This window comes from Triticum aestivum, chromosome 7A, assembly GCF_018294505.1.
Source record: "Triticum aestivum cultivar Chinese Spring chromosome 7A, IWGSC CS RefSeq v2.1, whole genome shotgun sequence".
Taxonomy (NCBI): Eukaryota; Viridiplantae; Streptophyta; class Magnoliopsida; order Poales; family Poaceae; genus Triticum; species Triticum aestivum.
In genome coordinates, this window is record NC_057812.1 from 70,165,236 (window position 1) to 70,185,359 (window position 20,124).

Below are 20,124 nucleotides of genomic sequence, written 5' to 3' on the forward strand. Positions count from 1 at the left end.
AAATCCTTAAAGACTCAATCCGATAAGATAACTTGAAAGGGAAAACTCAATCCATTACAAGAGAATAGAGGTGGAGAAACATCCACTACTAGAAAAAGGGCTATAGATGGGATTGACACTAATGGCGCACCAGAAAGTTGGTGCGCCATTAGTATATACTAATGGCGCACCACCTTCTGATGCGCCATTAGAGTTGAAACTACTAATGGCGCACCATGCAAAGGGTGCGCCATTAGTATCAAGTTTTTTTTGAACTAGTGCACCTGTCCAAACATACTAATGGCGCATCCTGCTTAAGTGCGCCATTAGTAGTTGTAACTACTAATGGCGCACCAGGTAGTGGGTGCGCCATTAGTATCCAAGATGTTCTACTCGCACCAGCTCCTCGCGCGGAAGGCGCCGCTCGGCCAGATATGATGCGTCCCCTCCCCTCTCTCCCTCCCTCCCTCGCCGGCCGCCACCTCTCGCCCCCCTCGGTCACGGCCGCCGGCCGCCGATTGCGCCCGTCCCGCGTTTTCCCGCTCGGTCCGGGGCGTTTCCGGACGCGCCCGTCTGATCCGCTCCCAATGCGACGGGTTCCCCGTCGCCTTGATCTCCTCTGACGCTCCTCTGCTCCCCTGTCCCCGTCGCAGGATGGCCGCCATGCTCCACGCCAAGATCAACCGCAAGCGCCTCGACAATCTCGACATCATCAAAATCTGGTGAGCCCCCGACCCGATCCCGCCAATTTCTCTCTGCTTTGAGCCCACGGTCCGCCCCGATTCTAATCCGCGTGTGCCGCGCTGTGTCTGACGCTGCTGCAGCAAGGAGATCCTGAACCCGTCGGTGCCCATGGCGCTCAGGCTCTCCGGGATCCTCATGGGTGAGCCGTCCCTCCGGGTCATTTCGCTCCTTTCTTTCCCTCGCCGGATTCGTTCCTGTTCTCCCCCGAGGATGTGACGCGTGTTTGTTGCTGTTGTTGCCTGTGCGCATGATGAGCAGGCGGCGTGGTGATCGTGTACGAGAGGAAGGTGAAGCTTCTCTATGGTCAGTCCATCTGCTTGCTGCACTTTTTTGTCGTCGAAATGTTCAGATTCTCATCGTTTCCAACTGTTCCTCGCAGATGATGTGTCCCGTCTTCTGGTAAACTTCGACTTCCAGTCTTGCCCAGTTCATCCTGCTTGGTAATTTGGTGGTCGGGTTTACGCTTGCGCTGATTTCTTCCGCAGATTGAGATCAACGAGGCATGGAAGATCAGGCCGGCCGTGGACCACACCGTCCTCCCCAAGGGCAAGGCTCAAGCCAAGTGAGTGCGCTCTCCGTCTCCATGCCCTTCTACAAGTTTCTGAATGTGCTTGTGTCCTGATAATGCGGAGCCGGCGTCCATTTCTCTTTGGAATGGGGTTTTCTTTGTGTGTTTGGACCGCGTGGTATTAGCCTAATGGTTTGCAGGGTACCAAGGTGGCTGTATGTATGGACAGCTTAACTTTGTCTGTTTATGAAATTTCTGAGAGGCTCGATAGCAATGCAGTCTTTGTGAGCTTGCTTGTTACCAATTGGTGTGTTCTGCATTGTACAATATTGAGTTTACGATGATATGTGATTTGCGATGTTTTCAGATGTTTCTAGTAGAAGTTTCTGAATGTGTTTGCATGGTGATGATGGAGAGTTAGTGTCCATTTCTCTGTGGAAATGGAATTTTCTTTGTGTCTTTAGACCGTGTGGTGTTAGTCTGATGGTTTAGATTGGAGGCTGTTGCAAGGTGCCAAAGTGGCTGTATGAGCAACTGAACTTTCTGTGTTTATGAAATTTCTTAAGATGCCTAACAACACTGTCAGTCTGTCAGCTTGCTTGGTAACTATTGCTGTGTGCTCCATTGTGCACTACTGATTTTACAATGACCAACGGCACTACTTTGTGGTGTTTTCAGATGTTTCTAGAATTTTATTGATGATGCCATATCACTGATTGCGTGAAATGTAACTTGGATGCACAGTCCTAGCCATGGGTCCATGCTGTGAAATGTAACTGGGACGCACAGCCCTAGCCATGGGCCCTCGCTGTGTGATCCTGCTGTAACTTGACTCTGTTCTTGTGTTTGTGGGGCAGCAGCTATTCATATAGACCTTCATATGATTTTGTGTCTCCTGTCTTGATATTCTCATTGCTTGATTAAATTCATGGGTTGCAACTTTGCCTAAGGGGGGGGGGTCGTTTGGGTGTTATAGCTGTTGATGCAAGGGTTCATGCAGGTATTTATGTCTTTGTATGTTGCTGATTGTTATGTCTGGGTTAGTCAATTTTAATCAGCTCCAGGTGCAAGGGATTGACTGATATCGGTTGATTTTGGGTTGTTCAGTGCTGACTTATTATTTTGGTATTGGTTTCTTATTCAATATCAGTCAATCTCTTGAGACTGGATGGTCTAATTATAGCAGATCTGGGGGTTGTAATGGTACTTGAGAAATAATGCTATGTTCAGAGGGGATCTTTATCACCTTGGAAAACTGTTAACATATCTTAATATTCTGTCATGTTCAGAGCGCGGACTCTTGTCGCTTGCCTTTGGAAGTTTGTTAGCACTCCAAATGAGATATTTAACCTCTTGCTACTGTGTCATTGCCATTGAGAAAAGGGTTTTATGGAGAATGATATGTCTTAAGATTCAGAAAACAGTGTGTCATTTTTATCTGAAAGTGCTGCTTCTTGCAGGTATGAAGCAGTAACACTGCCAGAGAACGCGGTGGATATGGAGGTGGAGCAGCCCGTGTTTTTGACAGATACTGATACTACTAGGTTTCGCGGAATGGTAATCGTTGTCATCTATGTATTCTGGAAGTTGAAACTGTGTTAGTCTATTGTATTCGGAGACTAATATGATGAATTGTATTCAAAGACTAATCTTCTATTGTATTCGATGAATCTGTTGTTGATGTGTGCTGTCTATATTTTGTCAAATTATACATTTTGTAACCTGTGCAAAAAACAGAAAATAAAAAATAAAAAAAACCTAATATTCATACTAATGGCGCATCACATGACAGTGCGCCATTAGTATGACAAAGCATACTAATGGCGCATCACTGGTCAGTGCGCCATTAGTATGCCGCGGTTACTAATGGCGCATCCCGTGGTTGTGCGCCATTAGTATGCCAAAGCACCAGGGTATACATGGCCCCTGGGAGGCATACTAATGGTGCACCGTAGCCTATACTAATGGCGCACCAGTGGTGCACCATTAGTATACCAGATACTAATGGCGCACCACTGGTGCGCCATTAGTAAAAATTACTAATGGCGTGCTAGTAATGGCTCACCAGTGATGCGCCATTAATGGCCAAATTAGGTGCGCCATTAGTAGCGGTTTTTCTAGTAGTGATCATAAGATCCAACTATAATATCAAAGCTTGCGGTACATCAAGATCGTGCCAAATCAAGAACATGAGAGAGATAGAGAGAGATCAAACACATAGCTACTGGTACATACCCTCAGCCCCGAGGGTGAACTACTCCCTCCTCGTCATGGAGAGCGCCGGGATGATGAAGATGGCCACCGGAGAGGGATCCCCCCTCCAGCAGGGTGCCGGAACGGGTCTAGATTAGTTTTTGGTGGCTCTGGAGGTTTGCGGCGGTGGAACTTCCAATCTAGGTTTCTTTCTAGAAGTTTGGGTATATATGACAGGTATTGGTGTCAGGAACAAGTCGGGGGATCTCCGGGCTGTCCACGAGGCAGGGGGGCGCCCTAGGGGGGTGGGCGCGACCCCTACCCTTGTGGGTAGCCTGGGACTCTTCTGGTCCATCTTCGATGCTCCGTGGGCTTCTTCTGGTCCAAATATAATCTCCGTCAAATTCCAGGTCAATTGGACTCCATTTGGTTTTCCTTTTCTGCGATACTCAAAAACAAGAAAAAAAAACAGAAACTGGCAATGGGCTCTGGGTTAATAGGTTAGTCCCAAAAATCATATAAAATACCATATAAATGCATATAAAACATCCTAGATGGATAATATAATAGCATGGAACAATAAAAAATTATAGATACGTTGGAGACGTATCAATAAACCATTAAGTTGTCTTCCTTGTGCAACGTCAACAATTTTGGCATATAATATTTTGATGAGGGCTCACAATCACAAAATATTTCTAGGATAGTATATTTATATGTGAATCTTCTCTTTCCTTATTAATTCTTTCATGAGTTGCATCATTGACTGATGCTATGTTTGTCCATCTCTAATAAAATTTTCTACTTATACTTTTCCTTATGTGGTGTCATCTCCTACCATAAAATTAGTATATGATCTTTTTCATTATTTCTTTCCTTTTTATTTATTTCCTTTCTCCTTTTCTTCCTTATTTCATTTCTTTTATTTGCAACATGAAAGTAAAGAAAGCAAAAACTCAAACTAAACTTTATTATATATCTTGCACACGATTACAAGGATAGATCACTAAGCAAGCTCTCAAAGAAGAAAGGATCAAACTAAAGTTTTATTCACCTCAGCCATTATGTGTTTACTCTCTAGGTCCCACGGTTTTGTTTCTGCACTGTTTTCTCTTGGCCGAAATATGTCCCAATTGGATGATATGTGCCGACGAGGAGTATTCTCGAACCCATAATTATGAATGAAATTGCAAAAATTGTTAATACGTAACATGTGTAAAGGCCTCCTCGGAGGGAGTTCTTCTTGCACTTCTAGGCTCGGTTGATTGTTTGAAGAACCCATAGCTTGATGAGGATTGGGGTGAGTAGATATGCTAGCCAGTGTGCCTCTCTTGGAGGCCGGAGAGTGAACCCCAAAAGGATTTCCCTCCTCTTCCTCCATAGCAGCCTCTCCATCTTCATCTCTCCTTAGATCCTCCTGAACCACCCTTGTGTCTTCCTCTCCATTATTCAAAGGTGAGGAAGACATGATGTTGGTTTAGCTGAATCTGTCAGAAAACAGCAAAGAAAAGAAAACAGAGGATTTCTCTGTGATACGGTCGTTAACAGGTTCGGGGAGTATATATAGATTTTTTATCTTGGGAAACAAGAAGGTTGTAGAAAAATGGAGTCCGGAAGGTTTCCCAGGTGGGCACAACCCACCTGGGCGAGCCAGGCAGGCCTGACGGGCCCTAGTGTCTTGTGCCCACCAGGGTACGCTTTCTGGAAGTTTCTTATTTTCCTATTTTTCTAAATATTCCAAAACTGACAAAAAATATTTTTACGAATTTTTTGGAGTCCGTTTATTCATTGGGCGTACCTGAGATATAATGTTTTATTCGTTGCCCATTGACAACCTTCGGGTTAGTACCTTCGGCATTATTTATTTTGATGGCTCTAGACCGATAAACCTCCTCGATAACGTAGGGGCCTTCCCATTTTGAGAGGAGTTTTCCTGCAAAGAATCTAAAACGAGAGTTGTACAAAAGAACATATTCTCCGACTTTAAACTCACGCTTTTGGATTCTTTTTTCATGCCATCTTTTATCTTTTTCTTTGAATACTTTTGCATTTTCATAAGCTTGGGTTCTCCATTCATCTAATGGGCTGATATCAAATAACCTCTTCTCACCAGCAAGTTTGAACTCATAGTTGAGCTCTTTGATGGCCCAATATGCTTTATGTTCTAACTCAAGAGGCAAATGACAAGCTTTTCGATAAACCATTTTATAAGGAGACATACCCATAGGATTTTTATATGCTGTTTTATAAGACCAAAGTGCATCATCTAATTTCTTAGACCAACTCTTCCTGGACCTATTGACAGTCTTTTGCAAAATTAATTTTATTTCTCTATTGCTAAGTTCAACTTAACCACTAGAATGAGGATGATAAGGTGATGCAATTCTATGGCTAACATCATACTTGGCAAACATTTTACGGAAAGCACCGTGAATAAAGTGTGAACCAACATCAGTCATTAAATATCTAGGGACTCCAAACCATGGGAAAATAACTTCCTTAAGCATTTTAATAGAGGTGTTGTGATCAGCACTACTGGTTGGAATAGCTTCTACCCATTTAGTAACATAATCAACAACAACCAAAATATGTGTATACCCATTAGAGGAAGGAAAAGGTCCCATGTAATCAAATCCTCAAACATCAATTGGTTCAACAATAAGTGAATAGTTCATAGGCATTTCTTGATGCTTACCGATATTACCTATTCTTTGACATTCATCACAAGACAAGGCGAACTTACGGGCATCCTTGAAGAGAGTAGGCTAATAAAATCCAGATTGCAATACCTTGTGAGCAGTTCTGTCTCCAGCATGATGCCCTCCATAAGCTTCGGAGTGACATTTCCGTAGGATTAGTCCCTATTCATGCTCAGGTACACATAGTCTAATAATACTATCTACTCCTTCTTTATAAAGATGTGGGTGATCCCAAAAGTAATGTCTTAAATCATAGAAGATTCTTTTCTTTTGTTGGTAAGTAAAGCTAGGTGGTAAATATTTAGCAACAATGTAATTAGCATAGTCAGCTTACCAAGGAGTACTATGAGCAACATTTATTGCAGCTAACTGCTCATCAGGAAAACTATGATCAATAGATAGTGGGTCATTAGGCACATTGTCAAGCCTAGATAAATTATCAGCTACAGGGTTCTCAGCTCCTTTTCTATCAGTGATATGTAAATCAAATTCTTGTAACAAGAGAACCCATCGAATAAGTCTAGGTTTAGCATCTTTCTTTTCCATAAGATATTTAATAGCAGCATGATCGGTGTGAACAATTACTTTCGAATCAAAAATATAAGGTCTAAATTTATCACAAGCAAACACCAATGCTAAGAATTCTTTTTCAGTAGTAGCATAGTTTCGTTGAGCACTGTCTAGAGTTTTACTAGCATAATGAATAACATTCAATTTATTATCAACTCTGTGTCCTAGAATAGTACCAATAGCATAATCACTAGCATCACACATAATTTCAAAAGGCAAGTTCCAATCAGGTGGTTGAACAATAGGTGCAGAAATTAAGGCTTTCTTGAGTGTTTCAAAGGCTTCTAAACAATCATCATAAAAAAAGGAATATCCTTTTGCAAAAGATTCGTAAGGGGCCTAGAAATTTTAGAAAAGTCTTTGATAAATCTCCTATAGATACCAACATGACCCAAGAAACTACGAATACCTTTTATATCTTTAGGACATGGCATTTTCTCAATTGCATCAACCTTAGCTTAGTCCACTTCAGTACCTCTTTCAGAAATTTTATGACCCAAGACAATGCCCTCATTAACCACAAAGTGGCACTTCTCCCAATTCAAGACAAGATTTGTTTGTTCACATCTCTGCAAAACTCAATCAAGATTGCTTAAACAATCATAAAAAGACTTCCCATGAACAGAGAAGTCATCCATGAAAACCTCAACAATCTTTTCACAAAAGTCAGAGAATATAGCATTCATACATCTTTGAAAGGTAGAAGGTGCATTGCATAAACCAAAAGGCATACGTCTATAAGCATAAGTTACAAGGGGACAATAAAAGTGGTCTTTTCTTGATCAGGTTGAGAAACAGGTATTTGTGAAAAACCAGAATATCCATCAAGGAAGCAAAAATGTGTGTGCTTAGATAATCTTTCAAGCATTTGATCAATAAAAGGCAGAGGGTAATGATATTTTCTAGTTGCTTTGTTTAATTTTCTAAAATCAATTACCATTCCATAGCCTGTAACAACTCTTTGTGGAATAAGTTCATTCATATTATTAGGAACAACAGTTATACCTCCTTTATTATGGACACAATGAACAGGACTTACCCATCTACTATCAGCTATAGGATAGATTATACCTGCTTCCAGAAGTTTTAATATTTCCGTTCTTACCACTTCTTTCATCTTCGGATTTAACCGACATAGGTGATCAACAACGGGTTTAGCATCAGGTTCCATATTAATTTTGTGCTAACATAGAGTGGGACTAATGCCCTTTAAATCATCAAGAGTATATCCAATAGCAGCTCAGTGCTTCCTTAGAACTTTCATTAATCTTTCTTTTCATGTTCTGAAAAGTTAGCACTAATAACAATAGGATATATCTTCTTTTCATCAAGATAAGCATATTTTAAAGTGTTTGGCAATTGTTTTAATTCAAACACAGGATCACCTTTAGGTGGAAGAAAGACCTCCTCGAGTTTCAATAGGCAAATTGCGTTTAAGTAGAGTACGTTGTTCAAAGAAAATCTTATCTACTTCATTTCTTTCATGCATATGTAAATCATTTTCATGGTCTAGAAATATTGTTCTAGTGAATCAATAGGAGGCACAACAATAGAAGCAAGACCAATTAATTCATCTTTACTAGGCAATTCTTTTTCATGAAGCTTTCTACCGAAACTAACACCGACCGTTTCTTTCTCACAATCTATTTTAGCATTAACGGTGTTCAAGAAAGGTCTACCGAAGATAATGGGACAAAAATCATCTTGTGGGGAACCAAGAACAAGAAAATCAGTAGGGTATTTAATTTTCCCACACAAGACTTCAACATCTCTAACAATCCCAATTGGTGATATGGTGTCTCTATTAGCAAGCTTAATAGTAACATCTATGTCTTCTATCTCTGCAGGTGCTATGTCGTTCATAATTTCTTGATATAAGGTGTAAGGAATAGCACTCACACTAGCACCTATGTCGGATAAACCATGATAACAATGATCTCCTATTTTAACTGAGATGACGGGCATGCCAACAACAGGTCTATGATTATCTTTTTTAGCGGGTTTGGCAATTCTAGCAGCTTCTTCACAGAAGTAAATAACATGCCCATCCATATCTTCTTCCAAGAGATCTTTAACCAAATCAATACTAGGTTCTACTTTGATTTGTTCATCAGGTTTAGGTGTTCTAATATAACTTTTGTTAGCCACAGTTGAAACTCTAGCATGTTCCTTTATCCTAACAAGGAAAGGTGGTTTCTCAATATAAGCAGAAGGAACAACTGGATCAACATTGTAAAGTATAGATTCTTCTTGAACTGGTACTAGTTCTTTGATTTCTTATTTAATAGGTGGGTGATATTTAAACGACTTCTCTTTAGGGAGATCAACATCAGTAGCAAATGATTCACAGAAGGAAGCTACTATCTCAGAGTCAAGTATATATTTAGTACTAAACTTTTGAAAAGCATCGGTATTCATAAAAGATTTAACACAATCATACTTAAGCTTAATACTTGACTCTTTATCTTCGTCGAGTTCCCAATCTTCAGAGTTGCGTTTAATTATTTCCAAAAGATCCCACCGGAATTCAATAGTCTTCTTCATAGAAGGACCAGCACAGGAAGTATCAAGCATGGTTTGATCATTACGAGAAAGCCGAGCATAAAAATTCTGGATACTAATTTCTCTTGAGAGCTCATGATTGGGGCATGAATATAACATTGACTTAAGCCTCCCCCAAGCTAGAGAGATACTTTATCCTTCATGAGGCCAAAAATTATATATATAATTCCGATCACAATGAACTAGATGCATAGGTTAAATTTTTTGGTGGAACTCCAATTTCAGACGAATCCAATTCCAAGATCCAATATCATCGCATAACCTATACCATGCCAATTGTTTTCCCTTTAAATATAAATGGCATACCTTTTTCATAACTTCATCCCTGGGCAAACCTGCAAGCTTGAACAATCCACAAATTTGTTCTACATATATCAAGTGTATATCAACATGTTCGGTTCCATCTCCTGCATAAGGATTAGCTAGCAATTGTTCTATCATACCCGAAGAAATTTCATATTCAATATTTTCAGTAGGTGCAGTGGGTTGAGGGGTAGCTAATTTTGGTTCTGGTCGAGGTGAAGATACCCCGAAAAACCCCCTCAAAGGATTGTTTTACGTAGTAACAAGTGACAATAAATTTCAGCACACTATATAAATGTTTCCTTACCAAATTCCACTTACCAGAGGTGCTTCACACCCCGGCAATGGCGCCAGAAAATAGCCTTGATGACCCACAAGTATAGGGGATCAATTGTAGCTCTTTTCGATAAGTAAGAGTGTCAAACCCAACGCGGAGCAGAAGGAAATAGCAAGTGGTTTTCAGCAAGGTAATGTTTGTAAGTGCTGAAATGGTAAGTAGCGGAGTAGTTTGATAGCAAGATAATTTGTAATGATCAAGTAATGATAGTAGTAAAAAAAAGTGCAGCAAGGTAGCCCAATCCTTTTGTGGCAAAGGACAGGCCTAAATAGTCCCTTATGATAAGCAAAGCGTTCTTCAGGGTACACGGGAATTTCATCTAGTCACTTTCACCATGTTGGTTTGATTTGTGTTCGCTACTTTGATAATTTGATATGTGGGTCGACCGATGCTTAGGTGCTGTTCTTACATGAAGGAACCTCCTACTTACGATTAACCCTCCCGCAAGCATCCGCAACTACGAGAAAAGTATTAAGAATAAATTCTAACCATAGCATTAAACTTTTGGATCCAATCGGTCCCTTATGAAATAGCGCATCAACTGGGGTTTAAGCTTCTAGCACTCTCGCAACCCATCATCTAATTACTACTCCATGATGTATTCCCTTAGGACCAAATATGGTGAAGTGTCATGTAGTCGACGTTTACATGACACCACTAAGGGAATCACAACATGCATACTATCAAAATATCGAACACATATCAAGTTCACATGATTACTTGCAACATGATTTCTCCCATGACCTCAAGAACAAAAGTAACTACTCACAAATAATAATCATGCTCAAGATCAGAGGGGTATTAAATAGTATATTGGATCTGAACATATAATCTTCCACCAAATAAACCATATAGTAATCAACTACAAGATGTAATTGACACTACTAGTCACCCGCAAGCACCAATTTATAGTTCCGGTAACAAGATTGAACACAAGAGATGAACTAGGGTTTGAGATGAGATGGTGTTGTTGAAGATGTTGATGGAGATTGCCTTCCCCAAGATGGGAGAGTTGTTGGTGATGATGATGATGATGATTTCCCCCTCCGGAAGGGAAGTTCCCCCGGCGGAATCGCTCGGCCGGAGGGAAAAAGTGCTCCTGCCCAAGTTTTGCCTCGATATGGCGGCGCTCCGTCCCAAAAGTCCTTTATTTATTTTATTTTCTAGGTCAAAATGACCTATATACCAGAAGATGGGCACCGAAGGTGGGCCTGTGTGAGCACAACCCACTAGGGCGCGCCCAGGTGGGTTGTACCCACCTGGTGGGCCCCCTCTAGTAGTTATTTGCTCCTATATTCCTCAAATATTTGATAAAAAATCTCCGTGAAGTTTCAGCTTCTTTGGAGTTGTGCAGAATAGGTGGCCTGACGTAGCTTTTCCAGGTCCAGATTTCCAGCTGCCGGAATTCTCCCTCTTTGTGTATACCTTGCATATTATGAGAGAAAATGCATTAGAATTACTCCAAAAAGCATTATTATTTATAAAAACATCATAAATAACAGTAAGAAAACATGATGCAAAATGGATGTATCAACCTCCTAACCCGAGGTCTGCCGGTTTTCGTACCAACATTGGTGCTTTCATTGAGACTCCCACCCCCACATCGCATACTGCTTGGATAATTCAGACCCCTTTGATGTCTGGGATTTAGTCTGCAACAGCCACCTGACAAATCAATCAAGCAATTCTGGGTCAGGTTCTTGTTTGTCAAGAACAATATAGCAGACTACCGGGACTCATACATAATAGCCGTTGTTCAGCAAGGTTGCAAAGACAAAGGCATCTCAAATGCCCTCACCCGCCGCTGTGTCCAAACGTTCTCTGATCTATCTGATCTGGTGTCAAAGTTTTGCACCATTGAGAATGCCTAGCTGGCACAGGAAAAGCAAGCAGATTTAGTCTGTGATAGAAGCATAAAGCATGACAGGCTCACACTTCGGCACAAACACCATGCACAACCATCATCAATCGATCGATCTTGGAAAAGAGGAAACCCGTTGCGGGATCCAAGACTACCCTTCACGGTCTATTGGATAGACCATGCCCCATACACTCTGTTCTACTAAATACCAGCCGAACCCACAGTCTTCGTGATTGCTGGGTGGTGAGGCAGGTAGGCAAGGCAGGCAAAGCACTTCTCAAAGGCAAGAACATCTATGTGGAGGAGTCCTTGGATGATGACGAGGTCCTGATGATCTATGGAACCTTCACGTCAAAAAACCCAGAGGAAGCGAGCTCTTAAAAAATCAGCTCCATTTAGCACATAGTAACTTGGGGCGTGTGGATAGACACGCCAATCACCTTTGACCATAGCGACCAGCCGTGGAGCACCCTTGGCAGGTGTCAAGTCGCCCTGGTCCTCGACCCAATTATTAGCGCGCGGTTGTCGGCTTCGGAAGGTGCTAATGGACGGAGGCAGTAGTGTAAACCTCATCTATGAAGACATTCTGGAAAAGATGCAAATCGACAAATCGCGCATCAAACATAGCCGAACTACCTTTATAGGAATAATACCTGGACGGGAAGCACGGTACAGCGGAAAAATTACCTTGGACGTGGTTTTTGGAACACCCGAGAACTATTGATCCGAGAAGGTAACATTCCATATCATCCCCTTCCAAAGCGGCTATCCTTCCCTTCTGGGACGCGATGTCTTCTGAAAGTTTCAAGGAGTTCCGTATTACGGCTACATGAAGCTCAAAATGCCGAGCCCAGACGAGTTAATTACCATCTTAAGCAACCCCGACAAAAGCACTTAAAACTGAAAACAAAATGGCACCGCTGATGACCCACAAGTATATGGGATCAATCGTAGTCCTTTCGATAAGTAAGAGTGTCGAACCCAACGACGAGAAGAAGGAAATTACAAGTGGTTTTCAGCAAGGTATTCTCTGCAAGCACTGAACTTACAAGTAACGAGTTGTTCGATAGCAAGGTAATTTGTAAGGAGCAAGTAACAGTAATAGTAACAAAAGTGCAGCAAGGTAGCCCAATCCTTTTGAGGCAAAGGACAGGCCAAAACGGTCTCTTATGATAAACAAAGCGTTCTTGAGGATACACTGGAATTTCATCTAGTCACTTTCATCATGTTGGTTTGAGTTGTGTTTGCTACTTTGATAATTTGATATGTGGGTGGACCGGTGCTTAGGTGTTGTTCTTACTTGAACAAACCTCCTACTTATGATTAACCCCCTCGCAAGCATCCGCAACTACGAGAAAAGTATTAAGAAGAGATTCTAACCATAGCATTAAACTGTTGGATCCAAATCAGCCCCTTACGGAATAGCGCATAAACTAGTGTTTAAGCTCCTGTCACTCTCGCAACCCATCATCTAATAACTACTCCACAATGCATTCCCTTAGGCCCAAATATGGTGAAGTGTCATGTAGTCGGTGTTCAAATGACACCACTAAGGGAATCACAACATACATACCATCAAAATATCGAATACATATAAAATTCACATAATTACTTGCAACAAGATTTCTCCCGTGACCTCAAGAACAAAAGTAACTACTCACAAATGATAATCATGCTCAAGGTCAGAGGGGTATTAAATAGCATAATGAACCCGAACATATAATCTTCCACCAAATAAACCATATAGTAATTAACTACAAGATGTAAGCAACACTACTAGTCACCCACAAGTACCAATCTATAGTTCGGGTACAAAGATTGAACACAAGAGATGACCTAGGGTTTGAGAGGAGATGGTGTTGTTGAATACATTGATGGAAATTTCCCTACCCAAGATGGGAGAGTTGTTGGTGATGATGATGACGATGATTTTCCCCTCCAGGAGGGAAGTTCCCCTGGCGGAATCGCTCCGCCAGAGCACAAAAGTGCTCCTGCCCAAGTTCAGCCTCGAGACGGCGGCGCTTCGTCCCGAAAGTCATCTCTGTATTTTTTCTAGGTCAAAATGACTTATATACCAAAAGATGGGCACCCCGAGGTGGGCCGAGGAGGGCACAACCCACCAGGGCGCGCCTGGGCTCCCTGGCGCACCCAGGTGGGTTGTGCCCACCTGGTGGGGCCCCTCTAGTAGTTATTCGCTCCAATAATTCTTATTTATTCCATAAAAATTCCTCGTGAAGTTTCAGCTCATTTGGAGTTGTGCAGAATAGGTAGCCTGATATTACTTTTTTCAGGTCCAGATTTCGAGCTGCCGGAATTCTCCCTCTTTGTGTGAACCTTGAATATTATGAGAGAAAAGGCATTATAATTACTCCAAAAAGCATTATTATGCATAAAACATTATAAATAACAGTAGGTAAACATGATGCAAAATGGACGTATCAGTCGCTCGCCCTTGAGTCACTATCAGAGGCCTTCGTGGCCGAGGAATTGACATCACTACGAGCTACGGTCGACTGGGATGACAACATGCTCAATAAGCGACAAAAATCGACCTCATTTAAGCCAAACGACGACATCGTCAAATTCAAGTACAACCCATGACTCATGCAAAACAATGTCGATCGAGGCACAGCTCGAGCGAGCAATTGATGAAGCTCTAGTGCAACTTCCTTAGAGTAAACTGGGATATATTCGCTTGGCACCTCTCGGATATGCCAGGGATCCCATGAAGACTCGTTGAACACATCTTGAACATAGTAAAAGGCTATAAACATGTCAAACAGGCACTTCGGTGGTTCTTTGAACCCAATTGTCAAGCTATTGGCGAAGAATTGGCTAAACTAGCCATGAACCCGTGCAACTGCACGGGCTAGCATAAAAGAACTTAAAATGCATGTGTATTAGGAAATGTGAAAGTAGTCCTTGATGATGTAGAGGGGAAAACAAACAAAATCACTTTAGTAATTTCCTCAACTATAAATTCACTATAAGAAAGATGCAATCTTTAGCAACAAACAAATGCAAATAACTGAGAATGCATTATGGGCAACACAAATGAGAAGAGTAAATTTTAGATCAACTACATATTGGGATATTGTTTTGCATGGTATTGTAAGAACCGAACCAAATACAGTTTGAGCATGATTATTTTCATGAAGAAACCTACTTTGTTTTAACCTTGGATTAAATATATAATGGAATAATGTAAGCAACTCGCAAACCAAGAAAATCTTCTCTACTAATAATGGGTAACCTAAGAATACTCCTATCATTGATTGTTAGTCTTCAGGGTAAAAAACAGTCAAAAAATATAGATTCATTCAAATTATTTTAATGATATTCAATATGGTTAGAGAAGGTGTTATTAGAGAAATATCATATATAATGTTCATATATTCTAAACACAATGGATTTGAAGCTATATTTGTGTTAATTCACTTATTTACTTAGTTTTTGGCAATACAAAGTGAAATTGAACAAACTATTAAGAATTTTGAGAACAATTGATTCTTACATACAAAAGGGAAGTCGAGTGAGACCTGCGGGATCATAAATATCTTACCATGACAACTAATGAGACAACATTTTTTCTATAAATCAGTTTTCATATAAGTTCAATGAAAGTGTGTTATATCGACTAGAGGGGTGAATAGGAAATTTTTACAAATTCTTCACTGAGGAATTTCTACTTGAGGAATGTGCTAAGTGAAGAAATACAAGCAGTGGAATAAGTACTCAGGTGCATGCATGAAAAGACGGTAGCATAGTCATGATGATGAAATGAAACATACACAGAGCATATGTAGCGTGTAAACAGGATAAGCAGGCAGAAGACAGGATGAATGAAGAAATAGGATCGAGGAAATTGAGAAAGTCTTCAGTCAAAGTCTTCAACAGTAACGATCAATTTCATCAACACATGAGCGAGGAAAATGAAAGGGATGAGGAAATAGAACCAATAGCTCAGTGAAGATAATGATTTGGTAGATTACAGTTCCAACTGTTGTGCCAGTTGTACGTCTGGTTGGAGCAGCTTGGTATTTAAACCAAAGGACACATAGTCCCAGGACACATAGTCCTTACTGTATTCTCCTTAAGCTAAGGTCACACAGACCTCGCCCAATCACTCGTGGTAAGTCTTCAAGGTGACTTCCAAACCTTCAAAGACTTCGTCAACCAGCGATCCACAATTCTTCTTGGATGCTCTAGACCATGACGCCTAACCGTATGGAAGATGCACAGTCTTCAAATGTAACAAGCATCAGTTCTACACAGGAAAAATCTCTTCAGTGATGCTCAATCACTTTGGGTTTTAGGTGTTGAGGTTTTGGGTTTGTCCTCCCTGATTATTTTTTCTCAAAGTCATTAGAGGATGGGATGCTCTAAATGACAAGTGTCAGTTTCTTTCGGAGCAGCCAACCATCTAGTAGTTGAAGTGGGTGGCTATTTATAGATGGGGAGTAGTCCGACATGATAAGACACAAATGCCCCTAATGATATGACCATTAGGTGGATAAGATATTTGGAAAGCTAGCGCGTAGCACAGCAACGGTCGGAATATTGAGCTCTCAAATTCCTTAGTGCTATCATGTTCCTCACTTGTACGTATTCCGCACTGGCGAATTCCTAACTCCTCAGTCAGAACAAATTCCTCAAAGACCAGAAGATCTTCATCTCCGTCACTGAAGAAATTGACTGAACTGTTATGAGATTTCCAAAGGCTTCACTCGAAGGATTGGGTAGGTCTAGGTTTTGAGATGAGCATCACATGAAATTTTTTTGTTAGTTTCACCTCGACCCCCTTTAACAGTACGGTGTTTCCTATGACTCAGAAAGGAAAATGAAACTACGAAAACAAAAGTCTTCATGCTTCATAATCCTCGCGTCGATACCAATATCTTCAAGGTCACACCAATTTCATCATTTTCAAAGTCTTCGAGAAAACCAAAGTCTTCAACTAAAGATATTCATTTTTAGGTGTCGACTTTCTTCGAAAATATCAAACTCCTCATAGACTTATTAGACCTGTGTACACTCACAAACACATTAGTCCTTTAACCTATAAGTCGTCAATACATCAAAGTCAGTAAGAGGCACTAGATGCACTTACATTCAACATCTGCACCACGAAATCTTTATACTTAAATTCCATGGAATTCATCATACATTCAGATGTTAAATTGCTTAAACTTTTTTCCTCTAAGAGCAAACATAGCAAAATGTTTTTAATGTTCCCCTTTCGATTGTAGAAATTACATTCTTATATTTTATTTTAACGAATGAGAGTAATTGTATATAAGTGATACAAACCATTCTTATGTTTTCTCGGAATCAATTTCCAAGTAATGGACATGAGAGCCTTCGTTCCGAGTACTGTTCCCAGCCCACTTTTACGTTCTCATCATTTCTACTAGCGATGCATTTATATTACGCATGCATGTATCGGACCTGACAAAGAGGCATACACCTAATGATTACCCCTATCCAAGAGCAGCTACATGGATGACAACAAAATCATGAACTTAGTAAAGGGAGCATGCAAAAGCTCATTATGCAAGAAACACCAGTAAAAATGGTATCCATGCCATTGAGGTCGTTGCACTTTCAGAGAGATAATTTCCTAGAACATCAATGAGAAGGTCGTCAAAAATTCTTCAAAACCAATACTATTTTGCCCTCCCTTTCATTATATATCCAGTAATGGATCGAATGCCTTCTCTTGAGAACCAAATACTAACCAAACCTACTCGCAACTTGAAATAATATTTTGTCTCAAGATTCCTATTGAAATAAATGTGTATCTCAGGTCCAAGGCTATAAGCTATATAGTTGAAACATGGACACAGAAGCCCTCTGATGCTTAATTAAAATATCATGATAAAATTTGGTTGTGATGCAACTTGTCAATAATAATTGTTTGATACCTGCTCATATTACATGGAGACACATATTGGACCAAACATTCAGCTAGCGAAGTCGAAAAGTCCATTTGTTTCTCAATATATACAGTCAACATTGGAATCCAGGGCTTTGACCTTTACTTCGTGAACCCTTTTTTCTCAAGTAGAGATGATAATCTTGATATGAAAAAAATAGACGAGATGATTGTCTTGATGAATAATCTCTTAAGAAGAAATACCAAATGCATTACATATAGGAAATAGCTAAGTCAGTACTGGCATATTGATGCTAAGCCTCATGCATCATGCCACAACCCAGTAGTTCATTTCTCGAACAAATTTTGTTGTTGTTTTTGTTTTACCTAACAATTTTTAATGGCTTCACAGGAGGTCAACTTGCACTCTATATTGGAAATCTGCCTTATGTGCTTTATTAATCGGATTGTCCTGATGTACATAAAAAACTGCATGAATAACATTCAAACCAAACTAAGGCTTTATCACCATATATACATTGAAGGATAGTAATATTGTACCTGGATGTATGAGAGATACAGATGGGACACTGAGTCAAGCATGCAAGTGTGCTCCAAAATCAAGGAAACCAAAGATCAGAAATACATATAGAGAGACAGCTAACACGTTCGATCCACTGGCTCCTATGGCTCAACAAATTTCAGACAAAATGAAGAAGAAAAACCGTAGCTAATCAATAAGTCAAAAAAGGAGAAAATTAGCATATAGTAATTATTTAACAAATGCATTCACTCCAGCGGTCCAGCCTCACTATTGCACTTATTATAGATTGGCGTAAATTTCCAGGCATCAACAATTGTAGTAACATCATCGCCCATCACCTGCTCGTCCTCCATAGTTGATCATGTGCTATGCAAAGTCCACAAACCCATGTAATTTTTTGAATTGCGTAATGCTCAAAGAACGCAATGGATGGATGCTGCTACCATAGCGTAATTCTCAAGGAGTACAATGCATAAAGAACTCAAACTGCACATGTTGGAATCGAACAACAAGAAAGAAGGGATGCAGGACGTGCTGAATCCAATCAGAGGATAAGGACGGCGCACTATGGAGGCCATGCATGGTGGATTGGCTGGACATAAAACTGCGACCGCTACGATGACATATAAAGTCAAACTTGCCGAATAATATTTTTCTATGACAAATTTTTCAGAAGGAGATAGTGCTGGCTGGCGTACGACTGATCATGGAGACCCAAACTGAGTTCTTCATGTACATACTGCAAGGGCCGTTCAGTGACAACTCTGCATCCTCAATGATGATAGCAACCGGATATTATATTTGAAATTGTGGTCAGATAACCCACAAGTATAGGGGATCAATTGTAATTTTTTGATAAATAAGAGTGTCGAACCCAACGCGGAGCTAAAGGTAGAATTAATATTCCCTTCAAGTTCTATCGACCACCGATACAACTCTACGCACACAGGCTTGTGGGGCCCCTGGCCAGCCTCCAGTGCTCATCTTCTAGTATATAAGAAGCTTTTCCCAAGAAAAAAAAATAAGGAGAGAGCTTTTGGGATGGAGCGCCATCGTCTCGTGGCGGAACTTGTGCAGGAGCACTTTTGCTCTCCAATGGAGCGACTCCGCCGCGGACACTTCCCTCTGGGAGGGGGAAATCGAAGCCATCGTCATCGCCAACAATCTTCTCATCGTGGGTGGACCAATCTTCATCAACATCTTCACCAACACCATCTTATCTCAAACCCTATTTCATCTCTAGTATTCAATCTTTTTATCAAAACCTCATATTGGGACATGTGGGTTGCTAGTAGTGTTGATTACATCTTGTAGTTGATGCTAGTTGGTTTATTTGGTGGAAAATTTTATGTTCAGATCCATTATGATATTCAATACGCCTCTGATCTTGAACATGAATATGATTTGGGAGTAGTTGCTTTTGTCCTTGAGGACATGGGAGATGTCTTGTCATAAGTAATCATCTGAATTTGGTATTCGTTCAATATTTTGATGATGTGTGTGTTGTGATTCCCTTAGTGGTGTTATATGAACGTCGACTACATGACACTTCACCATCTTGGGTCTAAGGGAATGAGGGAATGCATTGTGGAGTAGTTATTAGATGATGGGTTGGTAGAGTGACAAAACCTTAAACCCTAGTTTATGCGCTATTCCGTAAGGGGCTGATTTGGATCCTTATGTTTAATGCTATGATTAGATTTTATCTTAATTCTTCTTTCGTAGTTGCGAATACTTGTGAGAAGGGTAATCATAAGTGGGAGGTTTGTTCAAGTAAGAACGACACCCAAGCATCGGTCCACCCACATATCAAATTATCAAAGTAGCGAACGCGAATCAAACAAACACGATAAAAATGGCTAGATGAAATTCTCATGTGTCCTCAAGAACGTTTTACTTATTATAAGAGACTGTTTCGGCTTGTGCTTGCAACAAAAAGGATAGGGTTG

The 20,124-nt window shown here is 40.6% G+C and overlaps 1 protein-coding gene across 1 annotated transcript; it reads left to right on the top strand.

The window, feature by feature from the left end:
* The first annotated feature begins 287 nt into the window (after positions 1 to 287).
* LOC123152711 (sister chromatid cohesion 1 protein 1-like) lies at positions 288 to 2,943 on the top strand. The gene is made up of 6 exons (XM_044572196.1): positions 288 to 701; positions 804 to 862; positions 982 to 1,026; positions 1,103 to 1,122; positions 1,209 to 1,285; positions 2,692 to 2,943. The coding sequence occupies exons 1-6, from the start codon at positions 634 to 636 to the stop codon at positions 2,831 to 2,833; spliced, it is 411 nt and encodes a 136-aa protein (XP_044428131.1). The 5' UTR covers positions 288 to 633; the 3' UTR covers positions 2,834 to 2,943.
* The last annotated feature ends 17,181 nt before the right edge of the window (positions 2,944 to 20,124 follow it).

Bases quoted from the DNA above. Each gene is read 5' to 3' on its own strand.
- LOC123152711 (XM_044572196.1), top strand. From the start codon at position 634: ATGGCCGCCATGCTCCACGCCAAGATCAACCGCAAGCGCCTCGACAAT. The intron at 1,027-1,102 runs GTCAGTCCATCT...TGTTCCTCGCAG, and splicing joins GAAGGTGAAGCTTCTCTATG to ATGATGTGTCCCGTCTTCTG. The intron at 1,123-1,208 runs GTAAACTTCGAC...TTTCTTCCGCAG, and splicing joins ATGATGTGTCCCGTCTTCTG to ATTGAGATCAACGAGGCATG.